General features: G+C 50.3%; 1 protein-coding gene across 2 annotated transcripts; it reads left to right on the forward strand.

Annotated features, from left to right (window-relative positions):
- The first annotated feature begins 5,297 nt into the window (after window positions 1–5,297).
- NCBP3 (nuclear cap binding subunit 3) lies at window positions 5,298–17,338 on the forward strand. Of its 2 annotated transcripts, none has more exons than XM_078379424.1 (13): window positions 5,298–5,567; window positions 6,311–6,376; window positions 8,588–8,693; window positions 9,806–9,931; window positions 10,189–10,311; window positions 11,125–11,198; window positions 11,475–11,583; window positions 12,439–12,538; window positions 12,792–12,898; window positions 13,540–13,843; window positions 14,245–14,402; window positions 15,244–15,411; window positions 16,098–16,180. In XM_078379424.1, the coding sequence occupies exons 1-13, from the start codon at window positions 5,391–5,393 to the stop codon at window positions 16,160–16,162; spliced, it is 1,683 nt and encodes a 560-aa protein (XP_078235550.1). In that variant the 5' UTR covers window positions 5,298–5,390; the 3' UTR covers window positions 16,163–16,180. The 2 variants fall into 2 exon arrangements, with proteins under 2 accessions (XP_078235550.1, XP_020657304.3); XM_020801645.3 differs by lacking the exon at window positions 16,098–16,180 and adding an exon at window positions 16,355–17,338 and having other exon boundaries at window positions 5,300–5,567.
- The last annotated feature ends 90 nt before the right edge of the window (window positions 17,339–17,428 follow it).

Genomic DNA, 17,428 nt, shown 5'->3' on the forward strand with positions numbered 1-17,428 from the left:
TTAGGTTTCCCTAAAGAAATATTAACAGACCAAGGGAGTAATTTTATGAGTTTAACATTGAAAGAAATGTGGAAATTGTTGGATGTAGATCCAGTACATACTTCCGTCTATCATCCTCAAACAAATGGATTGGTGGAGCGATTTAATAAGACTCTGAAAGGGATGTTACGGAAGTTGGTAATGGAAAAACCTCGCAGATGGCACTTATTAGTAGCTCCTCTCATGTTTGCAGTTAGAGAAGTACCACAAGCATCCACTGGCTTTTCGCCATTTGAGATGATATATGGGTGGAACCCTCGAGGAATTTTAGATTTAATAAAAGAAAAATGGGAGAGTGGAGCAGACAACTCTCAAATCACTGTAAAACATGTCCTGGAAATGAGAGAGCATTTAAGAAAGGTGTCTGAAATAGCGAAAGACCATTTAGGACAAGCACAAGCCGGGCAGAAAAGGAGATATGATTTAAGGGTTTCCCCTAGATCCTTCCAAACTGGTCAAAAAGTGTTGTTGTTATTACCCGCTGAAAATGCCAAGTTGTTTGCACGATGGCAAGGTCCATACGAAGTAATTAGACAAGTGGGAAAGGTAGATTATGAAATTAAGACTCCAGATAAGAAAAAGAAGACAGGAATATATCATGTGAACCTTTTAAAAGAATGGCATGAAAGGGAGGTGTTGTGGGCCGAAGATATAGAAGAAGATTTAGGACCTGAATCCCCAGTGTATAGAACAGACCAGTCTGAAATCCCTTTAGGGGATTGTTTGAATTCTCAACAAGTAAGACAAATAAGGCAAATTGAGCAAGAATTTAAAGATGTATTTTCTCCCATTCCAGGCACAACCCAAATTGTAGAACATAGTATTAATACCAAGGAAGGAGTGGTTATACGTAGCGGAAGTAGGAGCTGGCCATATCACATGAAAGAAGTAATCAACAAAGAGGTAGAAGAAATGTTAAAGTTAGGAATAATTGAGCATTCACACAGCCCTTGGAGAAGTTACCCTGTGGTAGTTCCTAAACCAGATGGAAAAATCCGGTTATGTATTGACTTCAGAAAATTAAATGAAGTATCGAAATTTGACGCGTACCCCGTGCCCCGCATAGAAGATTTATTAGAGAGACTAGGGGGCGCTATTTACCTAAGTTCGTTAGATCTCACTAAAGGTTATTGGCAGATTCCGCTGAGGGCCGAGGACAAGGAGAAGACAGCCTTTGTGACCCCTAAGGGGTTATTTCAATTCCAAAAAATGCCATTTGGATTACATGGTGCTGGAGCCACTTTTCAACGATTAATGGACAAAGTATTAGAACCAGTAGAGGAATTTGCAGGGGCATATATTGATGACATTCTTATTTTCAGCCCCACGTGGGAGGAACATGTAAGACATATAAAGTTAGTATTGAAAGAATTGAGGAAAGCGGGACTAACTGTAAACCCTTCTAAATGTAAAATAGCCCAAGAGAAAGTAAAGTTTCTGGGTCACGTAGTGTGTAAGGGAGAGATACAACCCTCTGAAGAGAAGATTGACAAATTATCTGATTGGCGTATACCTAAAACCAAAAAAGAAGTACAACAATTTTTAGGTTTGGCAGGGTATTATAGACAATTCGTACCCAATTTTTCGGGAATTGCGGCTCCTTTAACCGATCTTACTAAGAAGAAAATAAAGAAATATATTAATTGGGGAAGGAAAGAACAAGAAGCGTTTGACAAATTACGGTCAATTCTAAACGAATTGCCTAAGAGGTATGCACCTGACTTTTCCTTGCCATTTATTGTACAAACAGATGCATCAGATAGGGGGATAGGAGCAGTTTTGGCGCAAGAAAAACATGGTATCGAATATCCTGTTATGTATTTAAGTAAAAAACTAACACCTAGAGAACAGAAATATGCAACAATTGAAAAAGAAGCCTTAGCGGCCAAATGGGCAATTACAACTTTGAAATATTATTTGTTAGGGATGCCTTTTATATTAGTAACCGACCATGCCCCATTACAATGGCTGAACAAAATGAAGGACGCCAACCCACGTTTGACCCGATGGTATTTGAGCCTACAACCTTTTGCATTCCAAGTGAAGTATAAAAAAGGAAGTAACCATGCTAATGCTGATTATTTTTCACGACAGGGTGAAGGGGATGCGCGCGATGACAACAAGCGGACGGCCCACTCCTCCGGGGGGGCGTGTGAAGGTGTGGAGAATAAGAGTGTGCCGTCCGCAGATGTAACAGTGGAAAAAGAGGATGAAATAAAGAGTCAACGAGATAGTGGCGAAAGTAAAGAAGAAAAGGGAAAGGAGACAGAAGAGAAAGAGGGGGAGGTGAAGATAGAGGTGTGTTTGGCAGACGAAGAGTGGGAGGAGTCTGAAGTGACAGTTGGAGGGGGGTATAAGAACGAGGAGGGGGTGGTGTGGTTCAGTTCAGTGGTGGAGGCTTATGAGAGGAAGAAGAGGGAGGACAGACAGAGAGCTTTTGAAAGGGTTCGCTACCAGGGGTTGTTAAGAGATTTTCCCCATTTGAAAGAAGGTGGCTTGTTGCCCGATCCACCTACTGTGACTGAGACTTTCCTGCGAAAATTAGTGAAAGAGTGGAATGTAATTGTGGCGCCCAGAGAGCTAGAGATTCAGCGAGAACGTGCCTGGATGACAGCTGAGGAGCACGAAGGTCCCGACGAAAGAGGATGGTACCGACACAAGTGCTGTGGGACCATTTGTGCCATGAGGAGTCTCCCTCCTCCTCAGAAGGAGCCGCGGGGATCTTGTGGGATCCGCCGCCTGTAACTCCCTGGGAGTTTGATCAAAGTTTAAATGTTATTGAAAACGGCCTGTTGCCAAGTTTGAAACCGTTGAACCCATTTAAAGATGTGCAGGTGGGAGAGGAGATGAATAAAAGTTCCAATGTTAACGTTATACGGACTCAGTCTGACTTATTTTCCGCCGAAAACAAGGGGCTGCCTGAAGGAAAGGACCAACTTTCTTGCAGTCCAGCGTTTGCAGCTTTTAAAAAATGGGTGGAGGGGTCTGATCCAAGCAGAGAGAAAGGGAGAAAGAAAAGGGGGGTCCACCCAGGTAGGGGAGAGTTGGGGAAACCAAAGGCAAAACACCAGCCCCTGGTGCCTGGATCCATTCTCGGAAGGCCCCTGGGCCAGGGGAGGACACGGTTGCACAAGAGCATCACCATTAGCTGCTGATCTACAAAGACAAGCCATTTTACAGCTGGAAATGCCAACCCCTCCTCCCTCCAGCAGCCAGAAGTAAAATGAGGAGGTGACATTTCGACAGAGCGCTCTCAAAATATCACACTGAAAACATTTGGGCGGGGAGGGGAGCGAAAACAAGGGACAAACCTTTCCCAGCCCAGAGCTCAGGAACCTGGGACGAAGTCAAACCAGAGGCCCTTGAGCCCAGGGAAAGGGGGCCCGGTCAATGCAAAAAGCCCCACTTTTGGGCTAGCCTTCCAAGCTGGGCATGGGGGGGGGAGAAGGGGGAGGTTTCCAGCATGGCTCCCCTGTTCAATAACTCTGAATGCCAGGAAGTGCTTTCTGCAGTTTTGCGTTCTCGATGTTTTTGTGGCTGCTGGCGGTCAGCACAACCCACCGATTCTGGTTCCAGTCCCAGGGACAAGCAGGAACAGATCTGTCCCACACCATATTGCCTCTTAATAAATCCCCTTTCAAGCTCACCATGTCCTTCAACCTTTTTTCTCGCAAGATTTGGTCTCTACCACCTGCATTTCTACTATCTTCTTCTGGATCCTATAAGCCTGTTGATGCTGCTTTGGATCATATTAGCCCTTTCGGCTGCGGCATCACATGGCTGGCTGATGTTTTACCTGTAGCTTACTAAGCCCCTCAGGTTTCTCCCTATGTCCTGTTGTCAAGGGGGAGAGAGAGTGGCCACTCAGGCTGTGTGCAATTGGTTTTTTCCTCCAAAAAAATAAAAATAAAAATGCAGCACTTTACATTTTTATTGTGTTGCGTTGGCAAAGCTGTCCTGCCAAGATCGGTTCGACCCCTGTTTCTGTCTCCTACGGGGCCTGCTACTTCTCCCAATCTGGAGGTGCCTGCAAACTGGACGAGTCTCACCCAGATGAATATCCCTGAGCCCCTCTGGCCGCTTCTTTCCAGGCACTTTTTTGACAATCGTGTCTATGCATTGCTGACACCACCACCACCACTTTCGTTTCTCAAACGAGACACAGATCTGCAGGTGCCCTGGGCCCGTTCTGTCCGTGATCAGGAACTGGAGAAGTATCAACAGATGGAAGGATATTCTTGGAAAGGCAGCAAGGGTCTGGCCAACGGCGGTTCTCCCTGGAGGGATAAGCCTGCCACATGTGCGTGTTGGGTGAGAAGAGTGGGTGCTTTGGCTCAGTTTTATGGCTGGAAGCCCAGGAAACTCCATGGCGTGGAGTCTCTACCCTCCACCACCGCAGGACTCGATAGCTTCAATCCTGGCTTGATTGGTCATGATGTCCTTTCTGTCCAGGCGAGAGGGCAGATTTTTATAGAGTCGGTCCCACCATAAATTAGCCCCTCAAATAGGGAGTGTGTGGAAGAGGCAGCCCCTCCTTGCTCTATTTCTTTGGCCTGAATGGCTCCTGCTCCCCCTCCTCAACAGCTGAGGACTGCCTTAGGAAAGCCTGTTCCAGATCTTATTTTTAAAACCAGGCATAAAGACTTTTTGTGTGTGTGACTGGAACGGCATCTCCTTGCCTAGGGGCCAGGGCTGCCTGCCAGAGTAGGTGGGCTGCCTGCCTGACACGCGAGTAGCCTCATCTCAGGGTGACCCAAAGAAGGGAGTCCAGTCAGCTGCCTTGGCCAGCTCCTGGCACCTGGCTCAGCCAGCAGGGCATCATCCTAAGAGGCTGAGGTCACAGGCGGGTGGCAGGGGGGAAAGCCTTGCTCTTCTACCCCCTAGCCCCCCTCCCATCAAAGGGACATGAAGATGCCCAGTTTGGGCTGAATCGTGCTTTCCACTGCCCTACTCGGGGCTCTTTTGGACTACAACTCCCAGCCGCCCCCCGATGAGGGTGATGGCCGTTGTAGTCCAAACGAGCCGCGTCCTCTTCCACGGAACAAGGCGGGCGCAGGGGAGGCCATCTTGCCCCGTCTTTCTGCTGGAGGGCTCGGCTTATCCCCGCCTCCAATTGGAGGGGGGGAGTTCTACACAGCGAGTTGGGACTACATCTCCCAGAATGCTCCAGGGCCCTCCAACGAGGCAGTGGGAAAGGGCGGGCTTCCGCCACCGGAAGCAAGGCCCGGCGCGACCGCTCTAGCCGGCGCCTCGGTTCCCTTGGGAGTTCCGGACGGCTCCGCTCCATGGCTTCCGCCTGCCCCAGCCCGCTTCCGGTCTCGCCCTAGGTGGTGCTCGGGGGGTTGACGGCCATGGCAGCCGTGCGGGGCCTCCGCGTCTCGGTGAAGGCGGCCGAGCCGGAGCCCATGGAGGTGGAGGAGGGCGAGCTGCTGCTCCAGCCCGGGGCCGAGGCCGCGGCCGCGGCGGTGGCAGGAGGGGAGGCCCCCGCGCCGGTGCGGCGCTCGTTGCGGGAGTTGCAGCCTCCCCCGGTAAGGAGCCCCCCACGGGGGGGGGAGGGCGGCGCCGTTGCCATGGGAGCCTTTTGGGCCGCGGGAAGCAAAGAAGCCACGTGAAGGCACGCGAGGGGAGACATCCCCCCCCCGGTCATCTCTGGGGAGCCCTGGCCCAGGGATCCTGGGCTTGGGGGGGGTCGGGTCGGGGTACAGGTTCAAAACAACGTTTGAAAGCGTTTTTTAAAAGCCATTCTAAGGGCTGGGGGGCCTTTGGGACCAAGGCGGGTGTGAACCCTCCGCAGTGGGTGGGGAGAAGGGAAGAGCCAGCCTGGTTTTCCTTTAGGAGGGAGCTGAGCAGCTCAGGTGCTGCTACAGAGCAAAGGCCCCAGGTAGAGTGAAAGCTCTCATACTAGGATAGGAGAAGAGCCACAGGGTCTCTGAGGAAGGCCTCTGATTCGGGGCGGCCAAGAGACCCTATGAATGGGCCCCTTTCCTGACTCTGATTGACCTGGTGGGACTGTGGGCAGGCAGGGCTAGAGGGTGGGATGGGGTGTGAGCCACCCACCCACCGGCCCTCTAGCGAGCTGAAAGCGTGGGGAGGCGTTCCTGACTCTCTCTTGGAAGGGCCTTTTACCAAGCCCTGCCTGTTTACTGTGGTCTGTTGCACAAGGTGTGTTTGTCACCTTTCTTGTTTGGGAGGTTTCGGAAGGAACACAGCTTCCTCCTTTGTTGTGGCCTTGGTTTATTTACATTGGGGCTTGTTTGTTTGTTTGTTTCAGGACACCAGCAGGAGATACGAAAACAAAGCCGGAAGCTTCATCACCGGAATAGATGTCACCTCAAAGGTAGTTTTCAAAGTCGAACCCATGTTAGTCTGCAAGAGCGTCAAAAAGAAGCACACAGCAAAACAAAAGCAAAACAAAAAACAAAAACACCACAACAGCAACATTGTGGCACTTTGAAGACTTAACTGTTGTATTTCAGTATTCATTTATTTATTTATTGGATTTATACCCCGCACCATCTGGCAACCAGGCCACTTTGGGCAGCTAACAACAAGACAAACAACACAATATAAAAACATGATTAAAAATAAGATAATAAACATTCAATGGGTATAAAAACTAGTAGGATAAATTATGTGTTTTCATGGAACAAATCCACCAGTGTGCCAGTTGCACCTTTTTCCTTGAGAGGACTGATCTGGCCATGATGACACATACCTTAGTTACATCTCGGCTGGATTACTGTAAAACGTTCTGTGTGGGGCTGCATCTGGAAAGTGTTCGGAAACATTAGCGAGTCAAAAATGCCGCAGCCAGATTGCTAACCGTGACTGGTCACAGGGATCACATAACCCTCCCTGTTAGAACAGCTCCACTGGCTGCCCATCCATTTCCGGGCCCAACTCAAGGTGCTGTTTCTAATTTATAAAGCCCTAAATCAGTGGTTCTTAACCTTTGTTACTCGGACGCTTTTGAACTGCAACTCCCAGAAACCCCATTCAGGACAGCTGGTGGTGAAGGCTTCTGGGAGTTGCAGTCCAAAACTCCTGAGTAACCCAAGGTTAAGAACCAGTGCTCTAAATGACTAGGGTCCAACCTAAAAGACTGGATCTCCCTCTGTGAGCCTGCCTGGGCATTAAGATCAACAGGGGAGGCCTTTCTCTGTGTCCCACCACTCTCACAGATATGCTTGGTGGAGACATAAGAAAGGGCCTTTTCTGTCACTGCTCCCAGACTATGAAGCTCCCTCCCATAGGGAGCCAGTCTGCCCCCATCTTTGCTGTCATTCCGCAAGCAGATGAAGACCTTTTTCTTTAGGCAGGCTTCTCATTAGTGATTGGGTTTTTGAACAAATGGTTGTGCTCTGTTGCTTTTCAATGTGTTTTTAGATTCTAATTGTTGTTTTTAGTATAATGCTTGCTTACTTCTTTTTTAATATTTGCATGCTTACTGTTCCAGATTTTAAATATTGCCTTTTCAGTTATGTAAGTTGTCTTGGAGCCTTTTAAGGAACAAATAGTTTAAAAAAGTAAATAAAATAAATTCATCAGACATAAGAGTATAACACATACAGAGGCGATATGGTAAAATATTCATACAAGGCACTAGGATAAAGGGACAGTGGTGTTTGGTTGCATCTCATACGTAGTGATGATTTAAGACCCTGTTTGGTGTTCAGTTGTTTTGAAGCTTGATTCTGTATCCTCAAAGATCTTCAACGTGCATGTTTAGCATTTGTACTCAGCAGGAAAAGATAGGTGATGGCCAGTTTGGAGACGATGAGTGTTCTTTCTTCATTGACCAAGAGATACATTGGCTTTGGTGAATCCAAAGGATAAATTATTATCAGGAGAAAGGCAGCCTATAAATAGGATGGACATACAAATAAATAATTCCTACCTGGTGCTTTTCTCTGGAGACACAAAGTGCATTGCATTGCCAGGCACACCGTTTCTGTGTTTTAACACTTATTGTGGGTGGCTGGATCTGGTTTCTGTGCGTGCGGCCTTGTCATCGAAATGCCTGCTTAGCCAAAAACGGAAAGCGCTGGCTTTGGCATCACCAGGTGCTCAGAGAGATGAGCGCTGGGAACTCAGGTATGAGTGTCTTTGGTAACCAGGCGGAGCCCTCGAGGGCAACAGCTGTTCTCCATGGCAGGCCCCTTCTCTTCAGTGGATGTAGGCCCCGGGAGAGTTTGGATTTGCTCGGGAGATGATGGGTTTGAACCTTAACCTGCTGTGCCTTTTCTCAAATACCATTTTCTTGTCTGCAAGGCAACTTCCTGCCTGTCTGATACTGTCTCGATCCAGCGATAGACTTTAATCTGCCTCCTTGATGGTGGTTTGGGTTTTCCTTATTCCATTCCGGTCCTCAGATATTTGCCAGATTTCCTAGTGACCTGGAGGAAGGAGCACATAGTTGTTCCTTTGAATCCCGTTGAAGTACCAGATTCCTGTTTCCTCTTGCCTTTCTTTGCCCCATAACAGTCAGTGAGTTTCGGAATGTTAGTTGTGAAGGTTTTAATTTCGGTTGCCTTTGCACCCTTTGCAGGAAGCAATTGAGAAGAAGGAGCAGAGAGCAAAACGCTTCCATTTCCGTGCAGAGGTCAATCTGGCTCAACGGAATGTGGCTCTGGACCGAGACCTGATGAAGAAAGGTAGTGGACATTTGGGTGTCCTTTGTTCCATCCAGACACTTGTTTTGCAAATCCACCAGGGCTTACCTCTCTCCTCCTCGTTTGTGGGTGGAGGGCAGAAATGTATTTCCTGAGTGAGTTAGTTTTTGCCCGAGAAAAAAGGAGCCATGGCAAGAGGAGCAAGGTTCAAGATAAAAACAGAGATGCTGCGGAAAATGGAAATCTCCTTTTCAAGTCTAAATTACATTTGTTGTTCTACGGATCAGGTGATATATATATCTAGCATAGCAGCCAGTGTAATTCTTATATGTATTATACTTAAGATTCTGGACACTTTTTATTGTTATGGGCCCTTTAGTTCCAATCAAACAAGGATGATTGCTTATATGTAGACTGCTCAGAACAGTGCTGTGCATTCACAGGGGTGGTGCATAAGTACCAGAATATACAAATCAATAAAATAAATAAATCTCCAGTGTTGTAGGTATAAATACATTTGTATTTCTTTACACTAGCAAAGCTCATGCATCTTCATTTTTCCTAGCTGGGGAAATAATGGAGAGTTCAAAATGAAAGCACTCAGTAGTGTGGTAAACCTAAAGAGCCCAGGGCCCACTCCCTGGTCCCTCTGTCACGCACACGCCCTTCCTAGCCTCATTTCTGCAGCTGATCTATGCTGAGCTTGGAAATGGTTTTATCTTTGATTAGACCTTCTCCTAGACCAGCTCTGAGCCTCTCGCAGCACAAAGCAGAGAGAAGCTTTATCTCAGATCAGTTCCTGGCAACTATTTTGAGATATTAAGCACAGCAAACAAATTATTTTCTGCCCCTCCACTGAAGAGCATGTCATCCTAAAAGGAAATTTGTGTACATGGAATTTGCCTTGATTTATTTGGTTGGTTGGTGTTTTTTTTTATTTCTCCACCCCTGCAAAAATGGCAAGAAGCTTTTGGGGGAAGCAGAACCTGCAAACCCTCCCTCTTCTATCTCATGGACAGTCATCTAAGGATGAAGGGGACCTCCAGCTTTTTTTTTCCTGTCGCTGGAAATGAGATTTGCTTATTTCCCTCCTCTGATGATGATGTGTTTGACTCCGGCCTGTTGCCAAAACTAAACCAGACATTCCTTTGCAGCCGTTCCAAAATTACGACTGGACACCATCTACGTTTACGGGGTTGATGAGATGAGCACCCAAGACATTTTTGCTTATTTTAAGGAGTATCCCCCTGCCCACATTGAGTGGCTGGACGACACCTCATGTAAGTGGAAACCTTGGACGTGTGTGGCATGGTGTGCATTTGGTGGCCAGTGGATGTATCCGTTGCTGTCTTCGTTTTTGGTTAAGAGGACATGAGCAAAGAGGATCAGGGTTTGTTTCTTGTGGTGTTTGTGGTTCATACGGGGAGACCACTGCTCTTTCGTGGACCTCCTTAATGGCCCTGAAGGGAAGGACGGGGCCTTGCAAGAGCTTTAACAAGCTCCCCCTGCAGCTCCATTCCTGCTCCCCCCCTTTTAGGCAATGTGGTCTGGCTGGATGAAGTCACTGCCACTCGAGCGCTCATCAACATGAGCTCTATGCCGGAGGACAAATTGAAATCCCAAGAAAGCAGCAAGAAAGAGGCCGAGGCAAACAAAAAAGGTAGGTTTTTTCCTCATTTTCCGGGGCCGTTTGGCGGGTGTGCCAGGAGCCCTCGGGCCACTCGGGGCCACCTGTGGCAGCTCAGCAGTCACTCCTGTGTTGGCTTTGGGGGGGGGGGAAGTGCCGAGTCAGGTGTTTGCCAAGCCTGGAGTGGAGCCATCTCACAGCCCAGCCTCTTCCTCTTGCCAGGATCACCCCAAGACCCCTGTGCCTTGCAGCTCCTTCAGGGCCCTGCCCTGGGGCCCAAGGCAGGGCAGCCCTTCCTGCTCATTCTTACTTCCTTTCCCTCTCACTTCATTTACTGATTGGTCACATCCTGCAAAAGGAGACCTGATGAATGCTCTGAGCCGTAGGCAGGCTCCCAGGGCAAGTGGACCCCCCCCCCTGCGGGTCCAGGTGTGTGTGTGTGGGACCTGGGGACCCAGGTATTCCTAGCTGTGCTGCTGTAGCAAAGGGAGGCAGGGGAGGGGAAGGTCTGCTAGCTTGCAAGTCCTTCCTGAGCCAAGCCGACCATGCCCTTTGGACCCCTTGACTCAGCATCTGTGAAGCTGCTTCCCCCCTCCCTCCAAGAAGCCAAGCTCTGCTGGAAGACCTGGCCAAATGCCGGGGATGTCTTCCTCTGCTTCTGTTTCCCAGTCTGACTGGGTCCTCTGCTGGGAGGCTAGAGATCCAGGATTGACATTAAAACCAGCAGCCTTGCGGCAAATCCCCAATTCTTTGGCAGGGCTCTGGGGATCAGCCATTTCAGGGGAGTGGACCAGAGATCCATCAACCCACCCCAATGCTCATCTGTGTCTTTGCGCTCTTTTGTAGAAAAACAGGAGGAAAGCTCTGATGAGGAGGCAGAGGAGGGCGAGGTGGAGGACGACCATCCAAGTGATACGGAGGTCAGTGGGGGCGAAGGTTTGCGCCGGGGCTCTCAGAAGGGAAACTCCAAGGGAGGCAAATGTGCACAGGCAGGCTTCTGAGCTGCAGCAGGCAGGAAATCGGAGCCGAGTGCTTGCTGCTCTCGGAGTAAGGAGGGACAGTGTTGGATCTCTCAGGCTGGAAGCAGAGAGGTGTGTGTGGGGTGGTGAAGTGGCATCCTTCCCATTTTTGGGGGGGAGAGGTATTTTTTTAGCTTCTCCCGAAATGTGGAAGTCAGTGGATGGTTCTCTCCCCAGCTGGACACGCTCTCCCAGGTGGAAGAAGACTCCCTTCTCCGGAACGACTTGCGCCCGGCGAGCAAGTTGGCCAAAGGAAACAAGCTCTTCATGCGTTTCGCCACCCGAGGTAAACAGTCCGGCCCTTTCTGGACAGACTCTTGGCAGCCCCAGCAACCTGGCGTTGCAGCCGCAAGGGAGTTCTCTGAGCCAGCCGTTTCCCAGCCTTCGCTCCCGAGATGCGCTTTGGACCTCCAGAAATCCTGGCGAGCGCAGCAGGCGGTGAAGTCTTCTAGGAATTTCGGTCCAAGAACCTCTGGGGAGCCAAGGTTGGGAACAATGGCTCTTAAGCTGGCCTGACGCCAAAGGGCTTTGAGACCCCCGTCGTCTGCTCCCCATGTGGCTGGCTGGATGCCCCACCGGGAAGCCCTTCAGCTGAGCGTAAGCCTGTAACCGCCTTCCTGCTTGAGATCCCAAAAGCCAGAGGTGTCCAGGCTTTGATATGGGGCCGTTGGAGGCCACGTCATCCAGTGCAGGATGGATCTGCAGGGGATGCCCCAGAGAGGATGCCTCTTGGAGAGGACAGCAAGCCTGTCTTGAAGACCGTGGATTCCTGAGAGGTCTCTCTTCATGTTGAAACAGGCTCTGTGCCTGCCTACCTTCTACCCCTGTGATCCTCCTGCTTCCATAGGTCCTTTTGGACTGAGAAGGGACCCTAGATAGAAAGCAACGGCTTTGTGGTGGTGGTGGTGGTGGTGTAAATTCCGAGGCCCCCACAAGGCACACCAGCAGCAGCGTTGCTGGCTGTTACTGGGACTCCTGACCAGTCTCTCTTGTATTTTCTGCCTTTGTTACGTAGGCGTTCCTCATGTTTTTTCCGGATCTTCTTATTTTCTCTGTGGGTGGGGGGGAGCAGTTCTCAATGGGCAGGGGGGATGAACCTCCAGGTGCCCTCAGCCCCTGAGTCTCGGCTTCCCTCTTGCAGACGACAAAAAGGAGCTCGGGGCTGCCAGGAGGAGCCAGTATTACATGAAATACGGTAACCCCAACTACGGTGGCATGAAAGGCATCCTGAGCAACTCCTGGTGAGTGGGACGGGGACTGGTGTCCGGGAAGGAGGAGGCAGCCTTCCCCGGCCTTTTGTGCTACAACACCCCTGCAGCCCCCGGGATCTGCTCTCTGGGCTCCCTTTTCCCGCTCCGGCTGGGCCTCAACTGGCCAAGAAGATCTTGGGAGGGATCTCCCGCAGCTTCTTTGCTTTACTTCCCAGTCCCGTGTGGAGGGGGCACCCGTGACATCCATGTATTTTTAATGCCCTTTCACCTTGTGGCCTTCCAGGAAACGGAGGTATCATTCCCGTCGGCTGCAGCGTGATGTCATTAAGAAGAGGACCCTCATTGGGGACGACGTTGGCTTGACGCCACCTTACAAACATCGCCACTCTGGTAAGAACCCACCTGAGGGAGGAGGTTGTTTCAGGAAAAGCGACGTGTTGGGCAAGGGAGCAGCTTTGGAGGGCAAGCTTTGGAGGGTGGTTCATCTCTCGCAGGGTGTGTTGGGAGTTGGAGAAGACATCCTTCCAGAGAGGAAAGGCTTGACCCCTTGTCAGCCCCTCTAAGCTCCTGCTCAAGCTTCCTTTGTATTACTAGAGGAGCCATTTAAACAGTGTCGCTTGGAGTGACAGGAGACTGAGGTCGGTGAGGGTTTGTGAATAGGGGGTGGCAGGTGGGGGGGGGCTGAGCGGCTGAATCGGTGTTTCCCATCTGGCACAGAAGATAATGCGGGCCCTTTGTCCCCCCCCCCAAAAAGACTCCCCGTCTGGAATTGTGTGTGTAACAATGCCACAGAAGCAAAAGCAGATGAGGATGATGAGATGTGGTTGTTCATCCATTCTCCCAGAGGGTTTCTGGGTTGTAGGTGGAGGGTGGGCTTGGAGTGTAGATTTCTTACGGTACCCGAGGCATCTTTTCCCTCCGCAGTGTGCTGTGATGACTGTTGCTTCCTTATACACGTTGATTTCAGAATTGTCATACAAAAACCTGACAAAAAAGGTCTCCGAATGATTTCCTCTTCGTGTGTCGCACAGGCTTAGTCCATGTTCCTGAGGAGCCCATTGAGGAAGAGGAGGAGGAGGAGGACGATGACGACGAGGATGACGACCAGGACATGGACGAAGACGACCGCGTCGTGGTGGAGTACCGGGACGAGCTGCAGGCCTTCAAGCAGTCGCGGGAGCGGAGCGCCTCCTGCCGGTCCAGCGCCAGCGAGTCCGACTCGGACGAAATGGACTACGACCTGGAGCTGAAGATGATCTCCACCCCGTCTCCCAAGAAGAGCATGAAGATGACGATGTACGCCGACGAGGTGGAGTCTCAGCTCAAGAGCATTCGGTGAGGCTGGCTGCCGACTTGGGTGATGCAAGGACGCCTTCTTGGGGGGGCCTCTCGTTCCCGGTTCTCCATGTGGCAGGGGAAGGGGGCTCTAGCTATGTCATGTAGCCAGGAGGGGCTTCCTTCTTGACTTGGGAATAACTAAGGGCTGGCACCCTGTGCGAGGACTCCCACTCCTGACGGATGGCGTGGTCTTTGTTGAGTACCTGATCTGCAGGTGAGCTTTTCACAGGCACAGGGGCCTCGGCCTGCCTTCTGATCAGGACACCCTTGGGCAGAGCAGAATCTCCCAGACCTAGTGTATGCTAATGCACGCACACATTTGTACCTCCTCCTAGTCTCCTGGGGTCAGCGAAGGTTCCCACTTTCATTTTATTTTATTTTTAAAACAAATCACACAGGAATTCCATGAGAGCGGATAGCGTCACATCCAGCAATATCAAGAATCGCATTGGGAGTAAGGGGCCTTCCGAGAAAATTGCTGATGTGCGATTCCTCTTGGAAGAGAAGCGTCACGGAAGTCCCGCTCAGCCACCGCTGCCGAGCAGTGTGAAATCAGGTAGGAGGAGGTGGGGACGGAGATTTCCTGCTGTTGGGTGCGTGGCTGGGGTTTTTTTTGCTTTCATACACATTAGTATATTGCTGACACAGCAAGTCAACGTGTGTGAAGCCCCTGGATGCTCTGTAGAAGTTAGATGGGATTGGGAAAAAAAGAGATCAATGGAAGGATCAAGGAATATCAGAATTTTAAAGATTTCTTGGTTTGGCAGAGTGGCATTATGTAAAATGAAAATTATTCCTAAATTGTATATTTTGGATGCTTCCCATAAAGATTACAGATTTTTTTTTTGAAAGAATGAAATAAAATGAAATAAAAAAAGAAACTAGATGAGATATGGACCCTTCATCCAGAACAGAGCCAAAGGGGGGCCCCACCAGGCAGGGGGTCCGTGTCATGTCAGGCGTGTAAGGGGGTAAGTGGGCGGACTGTATTCCTATTGTCTGAGGGGTTATCGCTGAGCCCCACAGTGACACCGAAGCCTTTTACCCCCTTTTGCGTTGCTCTGACCCAAGGGAAGCACCCGAGGGCTGGGCCTGGGAAAGGCTTTACCATGCCGGTACTCACCAGCCAAGCGGAAAGTGCCGCAGACGACAGCCCTGCGCCCGTGGGCCTTCTGCGCCCAGGGTGCCCTTGAGACATTGAGCTTTTGGGAATGAAAATGGGGTCAGCAGCTGCTCCCCACTTCCCCTCGTGGTGCTTTGCGTGGGTCCTCTCCCTGCCCCATTCAGCACAGCTGAGAAAAAGTGATTTCCACTCCTCCTACCCCCTTTCCATTGGGCCGTCGGGCGAAACTGCACAGGGCTGAGCTCAGGCGCAACGTTTTGGGTGTTCCTTCCAGATGTCCGGCAGAGGCTTGGCAAGAGGCCGCACTCTCCAGAAGCCCCGCAGCCTGGCGGCACCTCGGCATCGCACCGCGAGCCCCCGATCTCGGACGTGCATAGCCGCCTGGGGATCCCCAAGCAAGAGGGGAAAGGCCTCTACTCGGACACCCAAGAGAAGAAATCCGGTCAGTTCTGGGAAGGGAGGAGCAAAAGCACCTAAGTCTTCTCAAGAGCCACTTGGGCTTGTCTGGTCAAGGGCAGAAATGCTAATCCTGAAGGGGTGGGGGGGTTATTTGCAGGGGGTGGCACCCGGTGCATTTATTTTTATTTGTGGCATATCTGCCTTGCCTTTCCTCCCTTGAGCTTCAAGGCGGTTCTCTCTCGGCACCTCCTTTATTCTCACAACAGCCGTGTGAGGTTGGCCGGGCTGAGAACGTGTGACCCAGGCTTCGTCCTGGGAGCCTTGTGGCCAAGAGAGCATTTCAACGTGGGTCTTCAGGGTCCTAATCTAACGTGTCAAGTGCTTTGCCTGCTGAGTTCTTGTTCAAATCAACGTGAAGGAGGTAGAAGTGGGTGGGTCGGCAGCCACAGATGGCAGCTGCTCCTCCTTCCAGGAAGAACCTCGAAAAGGAGGCCATGCCCAGCCGATTGGCAAGCAGAGTTTCTGCCTCCTAGTCGGCACGGCGGCTCTGGCTTCTAGGTGATGTCCACTTGTCCACCTTGAGAATAAGAAAGTAGCTTCATGATCTATAATTAAGGAGGGGGGGGGAAACTATTCCAAGCCTTGAAACCAGAATCCCACCCAGAAAGCTGTTCAAGGGCTGCACATATCCTGAAAATGGTTTCCCTGTTGGTCTCATCCTGGAAATAGCAGCATCCCCTCCCAAGACAGAAGCAACCGATCGTTGCTGTAGGAAGCCCTTTGACCAAAGATAGAGGTAAGATACCTTAAAGAGGGTGTCATTTTCATGACAAAGAGCCATCCTTGAGCTTCCTTTTGGACACTGAAGAGAAGGTTGGTGTGAATAAAACCCACGTTTCGGCAGAGCCTTCCCAAAGGGGTGACCCGAACAACTCTTGATCGTGGATATCATTGTTTTTCAAAATCTGCCATCTCTTTTCTTTCAGCAAATTTATGGACACGTTTGGGAACTGCGTCCAAGACATCGGAGAAGGTTCTTGAGAGAGCAGAGAAGCCAGCCGCCACAGCTGAAGAAGAGGACTCGGAGCTCCAGCGGGCCTGGGGGGCCCTCATCAAGGAGAAGGAGCAGTCCCGGCAGAAGAAGAGCCGCCTGGACCACTTGCCCTCCCTGCAGATTGAAATCAGCCGCGAGAGCAGCTCCGAGTCAGAGGCGGAGTCATGACGGTCCTCCTGCAGTGGCTGCCTTTGCTGACTCGGCCGTCGGTCTCCAGAGGGATCTCTGGCTCGGGGGGGCCTCACTCTGCCAAAGATCTGATCCTGCAAAGTCTTTCTGGCACAGGATAGCACGGCATGGGCAACCTGGGCAGCGGGAGTGTTTCTGTGTGTCTCTTGTGTCCCCATAGAAAGCAGTTGGGGATTTTATAGAAAACTTCCTATGTTCTTTTCCACATCCCGTTTTATTTTAAGCGTGGAAACAAGTCTCCAGCCATTCCTTGAAAGGTTATGGAACTTTCCCTCGCTGCCCGCATCTTCTGCCTCCCTGATCCTTCTCTCAGTAGCCAGCTAGGACGGTCTCTTCTGGGGCGATCCAGCTCCTCTTCCAGAGCCGCATGGTGGGTAAATCCATGCAGACATTGCCACCGAGGCCCTTCTCTGCTGTGTGTCCGTGATTCTGGATTATAACCTCTCAAAACTGACTGTCCGTAGTTTGGGGGATATTTTCTTACCCAGTATGGAGACTGAACAGCTGGAAGTTCCTGACAGGTGCTTTTTCTTTTTTCTTTGGTTCACTCTTGGAATTGACTTTAAAAGTATTTCCATCTGTGTAACATTTTACGAAAACAGCAGTGGAAATACTAGTTTTATATATATATATTTGTGACCCCTTTTTTTGGCTGTTGGCTACAGTGAAAGCTACTATGGTGGTTTCGTATGTGCAGTTCAAATTATATCTATACCTATGAGAAGAACATGATGTGCATCTGTGTGAGTGTGTAGGATCAAATGGCACGGCATACATATCAGCCTCTGATGAGAGCCTTTTTTTTTAGCACAAATGC

Source organism: Pogona vitticeps, chromosome 7 (assembly GCF_051106095.1).
Source record: "Pogona vitticeps strain Pit_001003342236 chromosome 7, PviZW2.1, whole genome shotgun sequence".
Lineage (NCBI taxonomy): Eukaryota > Metazoa > Chordata > Lepidosauria > Squamata > Agamidae > Pogona > Pogona vitticeps.

Excerpts from the sequence above, each read along its gene's own strand:
- NCBP3 (XM_020801645.3), top strand. The coding sequence starts at position 5,391 with ATGGCAGCCGTGCGGGGCCTCCGCGTCTCGGTGAAGGCGGCCGAGCCG. Across the intron at positions 5,568-6,310 it reads GGGAGTTGCAGCCTCCCCCG|GACACCAGCAGGAGATACGA; the intron begins GTAAGGAGCCCC and ends TGTTTGTTTCAG. Across the intron at positions 6,377-8,587 it reads GAATAGATGTCACCTCAAAG|GAAGCAATTGAGAAGAAGGA; the intron begins GTAGTTTTCAAA and ends CACCCTTTGCAG.